Source organism: Nicrophorus vespilloides, unplaced genomic scaffold (assembly GCF_001412225.1).
Source record: "Nicrophorus vespilloides isolate i.1.1-1 unplaced genomic scaffold, Nicve_v1.0, whole genome shotgun sequence".
Classification (NCBI taxonomy): domain Eukaryota; kingdom Metazoa; phylum Arthropoda; class Insecta; order Coleoptera; family Silphidae; genus Nicrophorus; species Nicrophorus vespilloides.
The window spans coordinates 1-15,066 of NW_017099632.1; the positions used below are offsets into that span (position 1 = coordinate 1).

The 15,066-nt window shown below is 32.4% G+C and overlaps 3 protein-coding genes across 3 annotated transcripts; 1 reads left to right on the top strand and 2 right to left on the bottom strand.

Moving 5' to 3' along the window:
• Window positions 1-1,524: 1,524 nt before the first annotated feature.
• On the bottom strand, window positions 1,525-2,919 carry LOC108564914 (gamma-butyrobetaine dioxygenase-like). The gene is made up of 3 exons (XM_017924112.1): window positions 2,148-2,919; window positions 1,888-2,093; window positions 1,525-1,690 (listed from the first exon to the last, which is right to left on the bottom strand). Exons 1-3 carry the CDS (start codon window positions 2,520-2,522, stop codon window positions 1,552-1,554), a joined length of 720 nt encoding a protein of 239 aa, XP_017779601.1. The 5' UTR covers window positions 2,523-2,919; the 3' UTR covers window positions 1,525-1,551.
• A 4,977-nt stretch (window positions 2,920-7,896) lies between these two features.
• On the top strand, window positions 7,897-12,238 carry LOC108564912 (rho GTPase-activating protein 19). Its single transcript, XM_017924109.1, has 6 exons — window positions 7,897-8,173; window positions 8,244-8,398; window positions 8,455-8,664; window positions 8,737-9,443; window positions 11,248-11,619; window positions 11,678-12,238. Exons 1-6 carry the CDS (start codon window positions 8,058-8,060, stop codon window positions 12,101-12,103), a joined length of 1,986 nt encoding a protein of 661 aa, XP_017779598.1. The 5' UTR covers window positions 7,897-8,057; the 3' UTR covers window positions 12,104-12,238.
• Window positions 12,239-13,858: 1,620 nt separating this feature from the next.
• Window positions 13,859-14,991, bottom strand: LOC108564917 (U6 snRNA-associated Sm-like protein LSm1). The gene is made up of 4 exons (XM_017924116.1): window positions 14,897-14,991; window positions 14,694-14,775; window positions 14,152-14,336; window positions 13,859-14,091 (listed from the first exon to the last, which is right to left on the bottom strand). The coding sequence occupies exons 2-4, from the start codon at window positions 14,743-14,745 to the stop codon at window positions 13,918-13,920; spliced, it is 411 nt and encodes a 136-aa protein (XP_017779605.1). The 5' UTR covers window positions 14,746-14,775; window positions 14,897-14,991; the 3' UTR covers window positions 13,859-13,917.
• Window positions 14,992-15,066: the final 75 nt, after the last annotated feature.

Here is a 15,066-nt window from a genome sequence, read left to right on the forward strand (position 1 = left end):
TCATTTACAATTTATTTAGTTTCCTTTCCAATAATCTATCTTTGACTAAAGACGATTATTGTATATTCTAATGAAATAAGTATAAAACATAAGTTACTTTCAAGGAAATTCAACAAATATTATGAGTAGTTTTTATAATTCATTTACAAGTAATTAATAAGTAAAAAAAAAACCTATAAATTTTTCATATTTTATTTTAATTTATATGAATTTATAATGTTTACTAATTTTATAATGAAATTAATAAAAATTATGAGATAAAATTGGTTATGGTAATACATAATTATCATGGTTTCCAAGTTTCCAAATAAAAATGTTGAATTATCATATTTTTGGTTGTATGTAATTATCAATAATAATTATTAAAAGGATCATTTTTCAGTGAAATAGTGATTTAATTATTGTAAACATTTTTCATTTTTTTTTTCATGAGATTTTTTATATTTTTTTTTTGAAAAAAACGGAAAATGGATAATCTCTTCTAATTGATATTATTTCCAATTTAATTCTTAGGATAATTATAAATATCAATTATTGAAATTTCGAATATTTTTTTTGCAATTTTTTTTTATGCCGTCTCTATCTACCGCGCAAAAACAGGTTTTACTGTATGTGAAATTAGATAAAATATATTATCACCTCTAATGAAAATATGATATGAAAAATAAATACATTTTTATATTATAGAATATAAAGAAAAAAAATAATAATTTTAGTTTATTGAAAATGAAGAAAAATTTAAAACATTTCAACATTATTTATGAATATTTTTAATTAACAATGATTCATTATTATAATTAAATATTATTATTGTATTTGTTAAACAGATTCTAATAAATTTTAAAATATATATTTTCAAACTAATTCAGAATATAAACTACTTTCATTGATTCTAAATAAAGTTCTAGCAAATCCAACAATACATGTAGTAGTTTTTCTGTTTAATTTTTGTTACTTTTTGTGTTCAATAATCTATCTTTGGCATTGGATTATTAATGAATTTTGAAACTAGTTTAAAAACATAAATTACTTTCATTGATTCTATATCCAATCGGAGCAAATCCAACAATATTTTATGTAAATTTTGTAATTATTTTACAACTATTTCATTTACAATTTATTGTTCATTTACAATAATCTATCTTTCATTTTGATACTAAAGATGATTATTGTATATTCTAATGAAATATGTATAAAACATAAGTTACTTTCATTGAATATCAAATACATATTTCAAAGAAATTCAACAAAATATAAGTAGTTTATATAATTGTTTTACAAGTAATTAATAAGTAAAAAAAAACCTATAAAATTTTCATATTTTATTTTAATTTATATTAATTTATAATGTTTACTAATTTTGTAATGAAATTAATAAAAATTATGAGATTTTTTATAGATTTTTTTTTGGAAAAAAACGGAAAATTCTAATTGATATTATTTCCAATTTAATTCTTAGGATAATTATAAATATCAATTATTAAAATTTTGTATTATAAGATATTATTAAAGATATAAGAAACGTTGTTAGTTAAATAATTATGAAATAGCTTACCCATAATGAGTTTTCCTGATGAAAGCAACTTTTTCTGAGAGTTTTCTGCATTCACCTGGATTCGGTGGTGCATTTTCGATGAGGGATACTCCGTAGACAGCCAGATCTCGTAGCCAGTTGTAGTGGGATTCGTCACTGAGGCAATAAAAAAAATTATTATAAATATTGTCATCAATCGTACGATGTTTGTATGGTGAATCATCCGAGAAAAGAATCTCGGGGTCAAGAAAGGGTCGACAAGACTTTGTCCAAGGAAACCAGATAACGGCACATCATTCTTCGATCAGTTTATATTTATCTCTGCTAAAGTTGCTGTCCGCGAGGAAACTTACTCGTTCATAACGTCATCGTACTGATAAGTTTTTATCACGTTGAAGAAGTCCTTCTTGTCCCACAGGATCTTCTCGGGGAGATACGAATCGGCCAGGTACTTCTCTTGCACGGTCCTCTTGAAGCTACGCTTCTTCAGCCAATCGAAGTTGTAAATGGACCTGTGATCATCGTCCCAGTCGATTTCGATTTTGTTATCACCATTGGTCTGAAGAGTGAACATTTTTTAATCAAAATAACCGAGGAGTTGTTCTTACTTTACCTTGATGGATTTGATGTTAACGTCGATATTGAAGTCGTTCCAATTGATGATTCGAGACTGCGAATCCTTGTGATAGCACTTCTCGCATGTACAATTATCCCTCAGCCAGACCAAAGGATACTGGTCGACGTGATCACTGGCTTTCACCACTAAATTATCCTTTTCGATCAGGGCCTGAACCGCACTGTGCGTGAACCTCTTCGTCGGAATCGCCTTGACCATCCGGCTTTTCGTGCTCAGGCTCTTCAGAATTCTTCCTGCCAAAGACGACATACTTGCATTCAATTGCGGCTCGTTTTTCGCTCCGGAAATTGGCCGATGCCGAAAGTGTGTGCTTTTATAAGGTGACTGCAATCCTGGCACTTCCCCTCTCATTGGTCCGTTCACGGAACAGTTGCGGTGGCCTTACGCCATCATCCAATTAGAAACCGAGTCCTTCGCTCGAACAGGATACAACTTTGTTGATTTTCTTATTAGCTCATTCGGGAATCATTTAAACTTTTCGCATATTATTCAGCTGATAACGCAACATAAATAAAGCACGCGTGTTTTTTTATCATATTGCTCATCGTAATTCATCAATTATGTATGCTGTACGTAGATTAATCTCGTTTTATGGTATTTGAAATATTTCAATTATTTGGAACAATCGTCCATTTTTCGCTTCAGCTCACCCGAAAAGCCTCGTAAACCGACAAATTTCAGTTACTTTGTTTAAAACCACTTAAACTTTCAATAGGATCATAAAACTGGAGTAACGTAACGTTGAACATTTACGATGGACTTTGGTGTTAGGCGACAACGGATCATAATTCAATTCTAAATAGGCCGTTCGATAAATATAACATGTAAATGTAATATTTTCTACTCACTAATTGAGATCAACGTCTTCTAACCACAGAGTTCACGATTACATTGAATCAATCGTTCAATAATACATGCTTTTTCTTATCTTGTTTATGTTTATTAGAAATGTTGTTTTCAAAATGAAATTAATATAATTTTTAATTTTTGAAATAACAATGATCAACTGAAGAGAGTTATTTCATTTCTATGAAAACAATTTCGAAGTTCTGATTCCAATCTCTATCAAAATATTTGTCTTTCCCTTAGCAACGTCAACGTCTATCATTATTATTTACATTGTTTTTAACACAACGATTTTATTTTTGAAATGAATTTATTTGATGCAACTAAAGAATACACTCTCAAACATGAATTTAGATAAAAGAAAATTAAATGAAATTAATTTGCAAATTCTGATTCCAATCTCTATCAAAACTTTTGTCATTTCCTTAGCAACGTCCACGTTTGTCGTTAATATTTTTATTGATTTCAATGTCATAAAAAAAATTTGTCATTTACTTAGCAACGTTATTTTATTTTTGAAATTAATTTCTTTGATGCAACAATTTAATATATGTTGGGGGGGGGAGAGAGTCTTGATACTTTGATTTTATAGTAAGAAAATTAGAGAATATTTTAATTTAAACGGAGAATACAATTATAAATATAAAAAGTATAAAGTAAATACGATCAAATAAAGTAATAACCTCATTATAAAAAAAAATGAATTATTTAAAAACTTTTTCACTTCAAATTTTGAAGAAAAGATGTTTCATTTTTGATACAATAATGATACAAATATGATTCAATTTTGATGTCAGATTTCACTGTATTGTTTTTATTCTCGTTTGCTAAGGTAGATTGTTGTAAAAGGCATCAACTTTCAAAATTATGATAGATTTGTTTTGTTTTCAAATTCATTATTGGATCAAAGTTAAAGAAGTGCATCTGCTAACCCTTAAGGTTCTATTGGTACAACAGTGATTTTACATATAAAGGAATCAACCCAACTTACAGTCACATCAAGTGGTTAACTTCAATTAACAATGATATTTCAATAAATTTTAATTTAAATTTACAATATTTTGATTGGTAACTAAAAATTTCATTTTAATGTAAATAAATATGAAAATATTTCATTTTAATATGGAAACAATTTTCAAATTCTGATACCAGACTCTATACAAATATTTGTTATTTCCTTAGCAACGCTGACGTCTGTCATTATTTTTATTGATTGGAATGTAACAAATTTTATCATCATTAGATAAACGATGATTCATACAAAATATCTTTCAAAGTTAAATATAGTAAACTTCAGATTAAAACACATGTATGAAACATTTTGTTAAGAAAACATTTAACAAAATAATTAATTATCATCTGAGCGTTTTGTCCCATACATCGGCTTCTTCATGAGACCAGCCTGATGCAAATGTTACAAACGGTTTTCTGGCTAATCTTCAGATCCTGGGCAATGGAATAAGTACTCTCATGCCGGTCCGACTCGATTTCCATAATATTATCAACATTTTCCACGATTGTACCAGAAATGTCTCATCTTCGACGTCCTTGTTACCAAAACGGAAGCGTTGGAACCAACGCTTTGCTGTTGCATTCGATACTGTATTGGGTCCATAAACAATACAAAATGTTTTGGCCGCCTGCTCCGCTCTTCCCCTTAGTTGTAGTGATACAGAAGAATGTATCGAATTTTATCTTTTCTACCTCCATTTTGGAACTCTATAACACAGAACTGGATTCACTAAACATAAAACTATTAAAGAACTTTTTTGAAAGCGTTATGTCGCCTTTAAGTCGCAGTAAAGAATGACAAGATGCAACTTGTACATCGCGAGATATGGCTCCTTAAAGACATGTAACGAAAAACGCTCAGAACTTTTTACTTCACCTATTATATGAGTTACGCCTGAAGCTATACTTTCCAAGTAACTTGCCAAATATCGCATTGTATTTATATGTGATTAATTTATTGACTGAAGATAATTTTTATTTACCTAATAATTCACAATCAAGAGATTTTAAATATCTTAGAAATTTGCTTGTTCTTTGAAATATTTTAAAAAAATGTTTAAAATGTATTGAAACATAAGGTTTAGTTTTTTCAGTCATATTACATTGAACTTCATATATCCTCAGAATCATATAATTTTATATACTATTAAAATCTTTATAATTATTTACATGAACAGGATCAAAGCGTAAACCTTTGTGGCTTTGAACTAACACTATTTTCTATCTTCCAGAATTTAATAAGCAACTTATCTTATTCAGGGCCGAACGATTCGACCAAATTGGACATGTTACAAAAATAAAAATCTTCGAAGATACACAAATCAAAAATGAAGCAAAATCACTTGAAAACTCAATGAAGAATTATACATTTTTAGTGTCTTTGGTTTTTTTGGTATGATTTACTTTTCCAAGTAAATTTTGTAAGTTTTTTTTTGTAGAGGAGAGGAAACCTTACATAGGGACCATGGGTGGAGTCATTGTACTGTGGGATTCTTACCGCACTAAAACCTCTCCCCTTCTTCGCCAGCATGCAGGGCCTGTATCGCTATACTACTCCACGATGCTGATTGTCATTACGTCTCTGCAGCCTCCGCTCGTCTTCTTCCTTGCTTAGCAGCACCTCCGCTATGTACGCCGCTACAACATTCCAGCTGTCCACACTCCTCAACATTTCACCGACAATATTTTCATGCTGTATCAGAACTCCCAATTCTGCCTCCGGCCTGTGCTTCCTTCCAATCCATCTGCAGCACCTAAATAGCGTGTGCTCAGGGCTATCGTCCTCCTCGCAGTACCAGCATCTTTCATCCTCCTTCTTCGCGATGAAGTGCAGGTACTTGCCAAAGCATGCATGGCCAGACAGCGCCTGGCTCAGGTCAAATGTTGTTTCACCGTGCTTTCTGCTTAACCAAGGCTCTATTTGCGGGATTAGGCGCCGAGTCCAGGCTCCTTTCTCCGACCTGTGCCATTTATCTTGCCATTTTTGAAGCAATCTCTCTCTAGCATCCGCTTTGGTCGCGCCCCTCTGACTCTCACCTCTCTCCAGAACAAGGAGCTCTATTGGTGGCACTCCAGCCATCACCTGCACTGCGTCTCGGGAAATTGTCCTATACGCGCTGCATATTCTAATTGCTCCTCTCCGTTGGACCGTTTCTAGCGCTTTTCTATAGCTTAGAACTGTCATTGCTTGTTCCCATATAGGAGCAGCATACAGCATAATAGATTGAGCCACTACTCCTAGCAATCTTCTCTTGCTAGACTTCACCCTTGTTGGGTGCATCCGCATATCCAATGACTGTTATGTCTGCAGGTTGATTGATCCTTAGCACTTCGTCGTAAGACAGGTTCCATAGGTGGGGGCATAGCACTGATCCCTGCGGAACTCCGCTATTTATTAGCATTTGTTCTTCGACTTCGGTGCTCCGGATCTTTATGGAGCGCTCGCTGAGGTAGCTTCTTATAATTATTTTAATGTAGGGGGTAATTCCTCGTTTGTTTATCTCATTATAATTGTTTAAATTTTGTAAGCTACGAACTTCAATGTAATTCAGTAGACTATCAACTTTCTTTCACTTTCTTAATTTTGAAAAACACTGGATTTCAACAAGTTTCATTTAGTTCAGGCAAAAACACTCGCAGAATACTTAGAAATATCTTTCGAAATAAAAGAAACATTTTAATTATGAAGGCAATGATGAACCTATTATAAATCTGGAAAAAGAAGAACTAAAAGAAATGTAGCAGATTTAGAAATTGCTGCCAGACTCTAAGATTAATGATACATCTATTGATATTGTGAAGGAAGCATACTGAGACGATTATATATATTAGTAAAAAAAAAATGAAAATCTAAAAATTTATTCTTTCATGAAAATATTTCCAACATTTATTTAAAATGTTGCAATTTTTATCTGAAAAGGTTAGAGTTACGGTATTTCCAAACCTTTTCATTCTCCTTCGAATATATTTAACAATTCCAGTGAGCGCTACTTCTGGAGAGAGGTCATTTTCTAGATTAAAACTTGTAAAAAACTATATAAGGTCGACTCAGGATAGATTAAACAGTTTAACAATCATGCTAAGTGAGAGTCAAGAGCAAGTCAGTTGTATTTTCGTACTATTTTAGAAGATTTCTCAGAACAAATACTTTGGAACATGTAAATTATCTGTGTATATTCAATAAAATTCAGCTATATTCATTGTTTTTATATTTGGTACAGGTTTATTCAGAAACCTTATCCACTTGTCTACCTTATGGTTCATGACTTTTGATTTTTATAATTGAATTTTGGATTTTGTTTTAAATAAATATTTAAAATCTATATTTACCTAAGTAAATCCTAACTGTTCATTAATTTTGTTATTAAATTTTGATACTGTCGGGATTTTGATAGAGTCGGGATTTCGATACAGTCGAGATTTCGATATAAACCCACATATGTTACAATCGCGATGTTCAGTAAACTTATATAAGTAATATACAATAAATGGCAATCTTAGTAATTAAGAATTATTGAAATTAAATTTCAAATTTCGTATTTAAAATTTGATTTTAGTGTTTTGGTAATCATTGTTCTTACAATTCCGAAATATTTCTAAAATTTTATGTCTTATATGATTTTCTGCTTAAATAAATTATTCAATATTATAAAATTAACAATTAATCATTTTGTAATTGTAGTTCATTACATACCGATAACGTATCACTTATCTTTTTCTTAAAATATTTAAAATTCCCGCTTCCAGCGATCGGGCAGCATCCGATAACTGTCAGAAACAGAAAAACAGTTGGGGAACCGTCATTTGTTGGTAAACAATTTTACAACACCTGTAATTTAAAAAATTTGCGATTTTATTGAATGAAACAATTTACGTTGAAAACTTATTATTAATTTCTATACATTTTCTAAGTGTTTGAGAAAATTATGTGGGTAAATCATGGAATATTAACGGAATCAGTGAAAAATTTAACCTCTATACACAATTAACTGCCTGTTGCTTTGTACGAGGTTCCGGTAGTTTGAAGAAATGTGCACGAACAATGAAGAGTGCTTAGCTGAGAGACTGCGAAGGGAAAACTATGAACAGTTCAATATCCTAGTTCGGATGCATTTATCATTTGTTCTGGACTTAAATACAGATGAGTATGACTTGTTTTCAAGGGACTCCAATCCATTCAACATTAGGTTGAATTTGTCTCTCTCTGTTTTGCAGGAACGATGCTTTGGTGGATAAAACAAAATTGAAGAAATGGAGTGTGCTGCCATTTCGAAAATCAAAAAGTCGGGGGGTTATGGATGGTGCACCACTGACTCAAGAAGGGATCTGTCAAGTTTATCAGTTAATTGAGTTTTTAAAGAAAGAACCAAGTAAATGAAATTATGAGTTGTTTGGAATTGTTTTGTTTGTAATTGCAATATTTCAGATATTTGCAAGGAGGGTGTATTTAGGAGGACGGGATCTTTGAACAGGCAACATGATCTCCGGAGTTTACTTAATCAAGGAACAACCCTTTGCTTGGAAGGTGGTCCTTATAGTGTGCATGACTGTGCTTCAGTGCTGAAAGGTTTTTTGGCAGAGCTTCCTGAACCTCTGTTAACTGAAGCTCATTACCCAGCTTACTGTCAGATTGCAGGTAAGAAGCTTTCATACTTTTTATTGTTTTTGAAGCTAATTCAACATGAAATTTCATTGAAATCAATTTCAGAAACGTCAGTAGAAAACGAGGAGCGCTTAACTGGATCTCTGCAATTACTGTTCTTGCTGCTACCTACAGAGAATCGGGTATTATTAAAAGATGTCTTGGATCTGCTGCATCTTACTGCTTCGTATGAAGGGCACAATAAAATGTCGGCAGATAGTTTAGCCACCCTCTTCACGCCGCACCTGTTGTGCCCCAGGAAGCTTTCACCTGAGAATCTCCACCTAAACTCGCAGACTCTCTCGGTGATCGTGTCATACATGATCAGAAACTGCAAAGAATTATTTAATATACCGCCGAAGCTTTCGGTCGATATTAAAGCGTATTTGCAGGATCGCGATCGCAAGAAGATTTTGTCGCCGGAGAAGTGTGTTAACGAGTCTGTGACCGACAACTTTGCGAGCACGGTCTTTAGTTTTGTTGATCATGAGAGGACAGCCAAGGAGAACCAATCGAATCCTACGGAAACGGCACTGGCGCAGCTCTACGCCCACATACAGTGTCTACCCGAATCGGCACAGAAGAAGAAACTGGTCAAGCAGTTCAACAAATGCAATGGGAATGGTACACCGGTCGTACTGAGAAGTAATCTCCCGAAGAGCCGCAGCCTCGGTGATTCCATCAAAAAGCACATATTCCAGAAAAGGCTGATAAAAAGCGTGAAGAAGTCGCAGCTTGTACGTCAGCATTCGTCCAGTGAAGAATTATTAAATGTAAGTTGTTTTTTCTTATATAATCAGTTAAACGTTTCATGACATTGTAGTTTCATGTAACAGTAGCGCATAATTAATAATAGTTATTGCAGAGAGTATATGTTGCAAATAGATAAAGTATATAATAATTCTCTATTCTGTAACTATAATATCTGCAGCAGTCTGTATATTTGTCATTATTCTTCTATATATTAATTATTCCGTAAATATCTCGTGTTTATTTTGGTAACATATAAAGCTTAAAATTGTTATATAGTACAGTTATCTCTTAATATTTTATGAGACATACAGTGTATTTGTTGGAATGAAGGAAGCAGTTGATTACATAGTTTATTACGTCTGAAAAAAATCATGTGATGCAAACTTGATAAGTGAATATTTCCAGGAATGTTACACATCATCTTCGCTTACAAATAAACCACTTTTTTCGTAAGTTCATATTGATTTTCGTTATGATGTAAATTGAACTTTGAATATTTTTATCAGACAAAACTGATTCATTTCCTATCAGAAACATTACATTACTACACACAAAGAATCGAGAGGAATTTCTGTTATCGACAAATGTTGCATTTTATTGCAAAATTAATGCTAAATTATCATCTGAATTCAATAATTTTTAAGATTATTTACTTGAACTACTTTTGTTCTTTCTTCAAGGATATTCATTCACCACGTGTTGTTTTGTTAATCACCCAAGCAAGTGCACGTTGGTTAACTCTTGTAATAGCCCAAAATACAAGTCCATCCTCTTTTATGTGTTATATAATCAAATTTATTGACAAAAAAACGGATTAAAAAAAAATAAAACAACCGAATCAGTTTTTCTAAATAAAAAATAAAAGATCAATTGTTCTTACAGCGGTCCCGAAAAAAAAAAATAAAAAGCACACAATTTATCTGGGCATGCACAATTAGCCTATAAATAAAAAGTAAGTGAAACTATAGTAAATAAACAAGGTAAATTATATAAATACATAAACACAAAAATATAAAATATATAAAAGGATAGCAGCTGCATAAAATCATCGATAATTGAGCATATAAACCAACAAACAACCGGCAAACAAACTAACAAAGGGCACGCATCGAATACAAAACTTCATACAGCACATTCATATAACACATCTGCGTGGGTTAAAATTATAAATAATATTTATCTGCACTTAAGTCCTTTAAGTAATCCTTCATGTTTCAGCTGTCTCAATGAATGTATGATCTGCATTCTACTTTCAACTAAGTGCAATTTTATAGCACATTTCCCTTTTCTACAACAATGTAAGTGTTCATGACACATTACGAAAATCTATCTACGTCATCTTGTGTAATAACATGCTTTTGCACTTTACGTCTTACATTTAATGACTCCGTTTTATTACACTCAATTTGGTTTCTAATTCATTTTACACTAAGAATATGCATGATTTATATATAAGCTGATTCCAAAATTTAGCTCACTACTCATTTCCTTTTGTAATTTTTCAATTAAGTTACCAATTTTCACCCATAAAACTCCAGTTTATATCATTTATTGATTATTTTTTAAACATTTATTACTATTTTTAATTAAACCAGATTTTTTTTCATTATTTTTATCACTTTTATAATAATGCCTTAATGTTTTAAATAAGTTACAATACTATCATTCGTTAAAATTAAAGATTTCTTATTTTTTTTATTTTTCAAATAGTACTTTTGTTATAAGTGAAATCAAGTTTAATCAATTTTCTCCTAAAAGTTTTTGTTAGAGATTGTTCTATTGTGTGGATAAGCTTATTTTATTATTTTCCTTATGTTATTGTAGAGTCCAAGGAGCACAAGTCAAAGCAGTATAATTCGAAGTCGTCTCTTTTGTGGCAACTGCGACAGTTCCAGCGAGAACGACGAAACGGCAGCTAAGAAGCTACGTAAATCTACTGAAAACCTTGTACAATCGGAAAATGAAGCCACCAGCGATGAAGATGCAATGAAGAGGAGCGTTTCGGAGCCTGACTTGAGCTCCGATGATGTAATGGGCGTCTACAACACCTATCTGACGAGTACTCCAGCTTGCGTGCCAAGAGCTCCGACCACAATGCCTAATGCAGAATTGCTGGTATTCACACCGGATGATCAAGACCGCAAATCCATGTCTCCAATTACAAGATCCACCCAAAGAATGTCTCGAGCGATGCAGGTAAATATTGAATTAACAAATTGTCATCCAGTAATTAACTGTAATTGTATTTTTAAAGGAAACGATGATGACTCCGAGGAGCCGCAAACCTGTACTCCTCATGTCCGGTACGAACATAAACAACTTGGCGAGCGAGAAGCAGCAGGGCTTCTCCCAAATGGAACACGTGAGTGAGGCGGAAGTCGAAGACGAGGATGCGTCGTTGACAAGCGACTTCCGGGAATACCTGCACAGCAGGAGCCTTCTCACCGCCTCCCCAACGGATCTGAGCTTCTCCAGCCGCACAGACGACTACAGTTCGACGAACATCAAAGATCTGAGCAGCAGCAAAATGAGCGCGTCCTTGCTGTGCTGCATGGATGGAAACGTGCCCGGAAGCTCGGAGGACAAAGAAAACGTTTATTTGGACGAAAAGGAACCCGTGCTCAAGCCAAAACAGTTCGACGAGAACGGTCTGCCCACAGTTTACGAGACGTCGTTCTAAGAACTGCCTATTTATGAAACTCTGTTGCTGTACAGTATTTTTAAACGCGCAAAATCTGTCGCGTATTGCTCTAATTAATCGTAAATTATTACTTTTTTTTAATGTTTGAATATAAATATATATATATATTTGCTACTGTCTAATTGATTTTTTTATATATAAATAAACATAAATATATGTTAATTGTAAAGAAAAGCATTAGAAATGTATCTTCATTCACCTCTCCTTTAAATCTACTTGCAATATATTGTACAGTATTATTAAAAGTACAATTTGTGAGTGTTTCTGCTAATGTATATTTTTACATATTGAATGAAATATCTCAGTTAACACGCTTTGAACATGACTACTTATATTTTTTTAGAAAATGTATAGGAAAGAGGAATTACCATTTAATGTGGTTGGTATGTTAAGAGATGAATTTTGATAGTCCATACCATCCGATGTTGATTCATTTGACGAAGATGTCTTATTCAATTGTCTGGAATTTTGTTGAGTCTATGAATTTCTGTTTCTTCAAAGAGTTAAGCTTATACACAAATTACAGTACGCTAAACGAATGTATGTTACCCACATAAAAGTACTTCCAATTATAAGATACACACGTGTTTATTCGCACGAACGTACACTTTGCGATATATGGTAAAAAATTATGATATGATATATGGTACCATATAAGAGGAGTAGAAATAGACATATTCAGAACAGATGTGTTGGTATTTGGTATCAATTTAATAAGTTATGAATTGATATAATTCATAATATTAGTCGTTTTGTGATGTTTGGATTGGTATATTTTTAATTAATCTTTGTCAATCTGACACTTTCGCAACCAAAAACATCATGCACAAAATTTAGCGACTATCTGGTGTACCTTGTATAATTTCATTTTTTCTGTAAAAAACCGCCAGTTGAATCAAAAGTAAATTAAAAAATACTCCAATTTTCTTAATAATAATAATAATGTTTATTGCATCAGTCGTACAAAAAAAAGCATATACTGAGATAAAAAGATCAAAATAAATATATAATTTTAAAAAAAATCAACTGATACAAAGGGATATTGACCATAGGTCTTTCTGCCAAGGGAATAATTATATATTGTACAAAAAAACATGAAAAAAAGGCAAAATTATAACGGTATCTTTCAAATTGATAAAATGTGTTCACAAAGAGTAAGAGCCGGAAATCCGATCCTAGACCGAACCCCCGACTCTCAGCGTGCAAAACCGGTAAACTGTATCGAGATTGGAAGGTCTGGAGCAATACTTTGCGAACAATATGTCGATGCATTTCAAAATGGGTGCGACCCCAATGCACTTATACAGTAGCTCGTTGGGAGGGTTATGTATTGGATTGTCCGGGTGTTTGTTCCGAGGGCCATTCGCTCCGCCATGGCAAGATTATTAAGACCTGGTCTCATACAATTTATATAAAGAATTGAGGCATAATCAATGATTGGACTACAGATCATTGTGTATATACATGTCTTGATTCTAATGTTCAATCTTCGACCAGACCCCCGATCGCCAACTTTTTTATTAATTGTACATTGGTTCAGTCAGAGTGCCTCATGCACGTATTATCAGATTTTTTTGTCAATCAATATGGGACTTGTTTTTAAATTATTATCTTTAAATATGTGCTAAAAATCGTAAATTATTACTTGTATAATAAAAAATACTTATATTTGCTAATGCCTTAATATATTTTTTTTTTCATATATATAAATAAACATACATAAATGTTAATAGTAAAAATGAAACGATAATGTTATTTATACATCGGTAAAAACAGCAATAAATAGTAATCTCTTAAAACATATCGTCGTGTGTCAGATCGTGAAGCATGTGTACGCCTCTCTCTTTGAGCGCATTTGAAAGTAACTTCTGTTGCTCCTGTTTTCCCTCCTGCTCCTTCCTCTGAGCATCCAAAATATCGTCCACCGAGACTTCTGTTAACGGTAAACCGGCCTCTTTTTGTTCATCCTAAAAACACACAAAGCAATAAATAATCTGGTACTTTACAAACACACTTAAACCACTTACAATTTCACCGAGCAGAACGACATTTTCTCCGCGCACAATGAATACTCCTCTAGGAATATCACCATATTCTTTACCCACATGTATTCTTTCGATTGTTCTATGCAACACTAAATTCGCGAACTGATCAACGCTCCTCAGGTATCCAATCAAGGTTCTGCCATCTCTCAAAAGAACCATCAATTTCTCTGCAAATAGTAAAATATAATTAAATAAAGTTGAATTGTTGATTGATTATTATTGATATTGATAAATAATATTTTTTAGTAACATCAATCATTGGTTTTTGTTGTTTACTCATACAGAAAGAAATTATTGAAATAAAAGATTATTTATTGATAATATTGCTCAAGAGTTAATAATTTAAACTGTTATCAATTGCATTATTAACTATTATACTCTCGCAATTTGAATAGTTAATCCCAGTTGCATAAACTAATTTACTCAATTTTGAAATTACTAATCATTCTAGGTTTACTATATAAATTTAAAATCTAAATGTAAACAAATATAGAAAAACTACAACATGCATAAAGTGTACTTACTGTCTAGTTCATCGAGCAAATGTGCTGTGCCTTCTAATTCCAACTTATTCATTGTATTCTATAAATCAAACTGTCGGATAAGCTGTAAAAAAAAACAAACAATTGAAGGTTAGGTAAAATAAACTAAATAAATGAATATTGAAATTTGCAAGCTGCAAGTAACATTAAAGTATAAGAAATGAAGGAATTACAAGTAAACTTACTTAAATCACGAACTAAGTAAGTTATGTTGTCAAACAGGTTAATGTAAATAAACAATTTGCAGACGAAACGTCAAATAAAAACTTGTCACCATAGTTGTAATGTTGGTTGGTAGGCCTGATTAGGGATTATCTCTCGCATCTATAATCCCTAGATTATAGTGGAATAGATA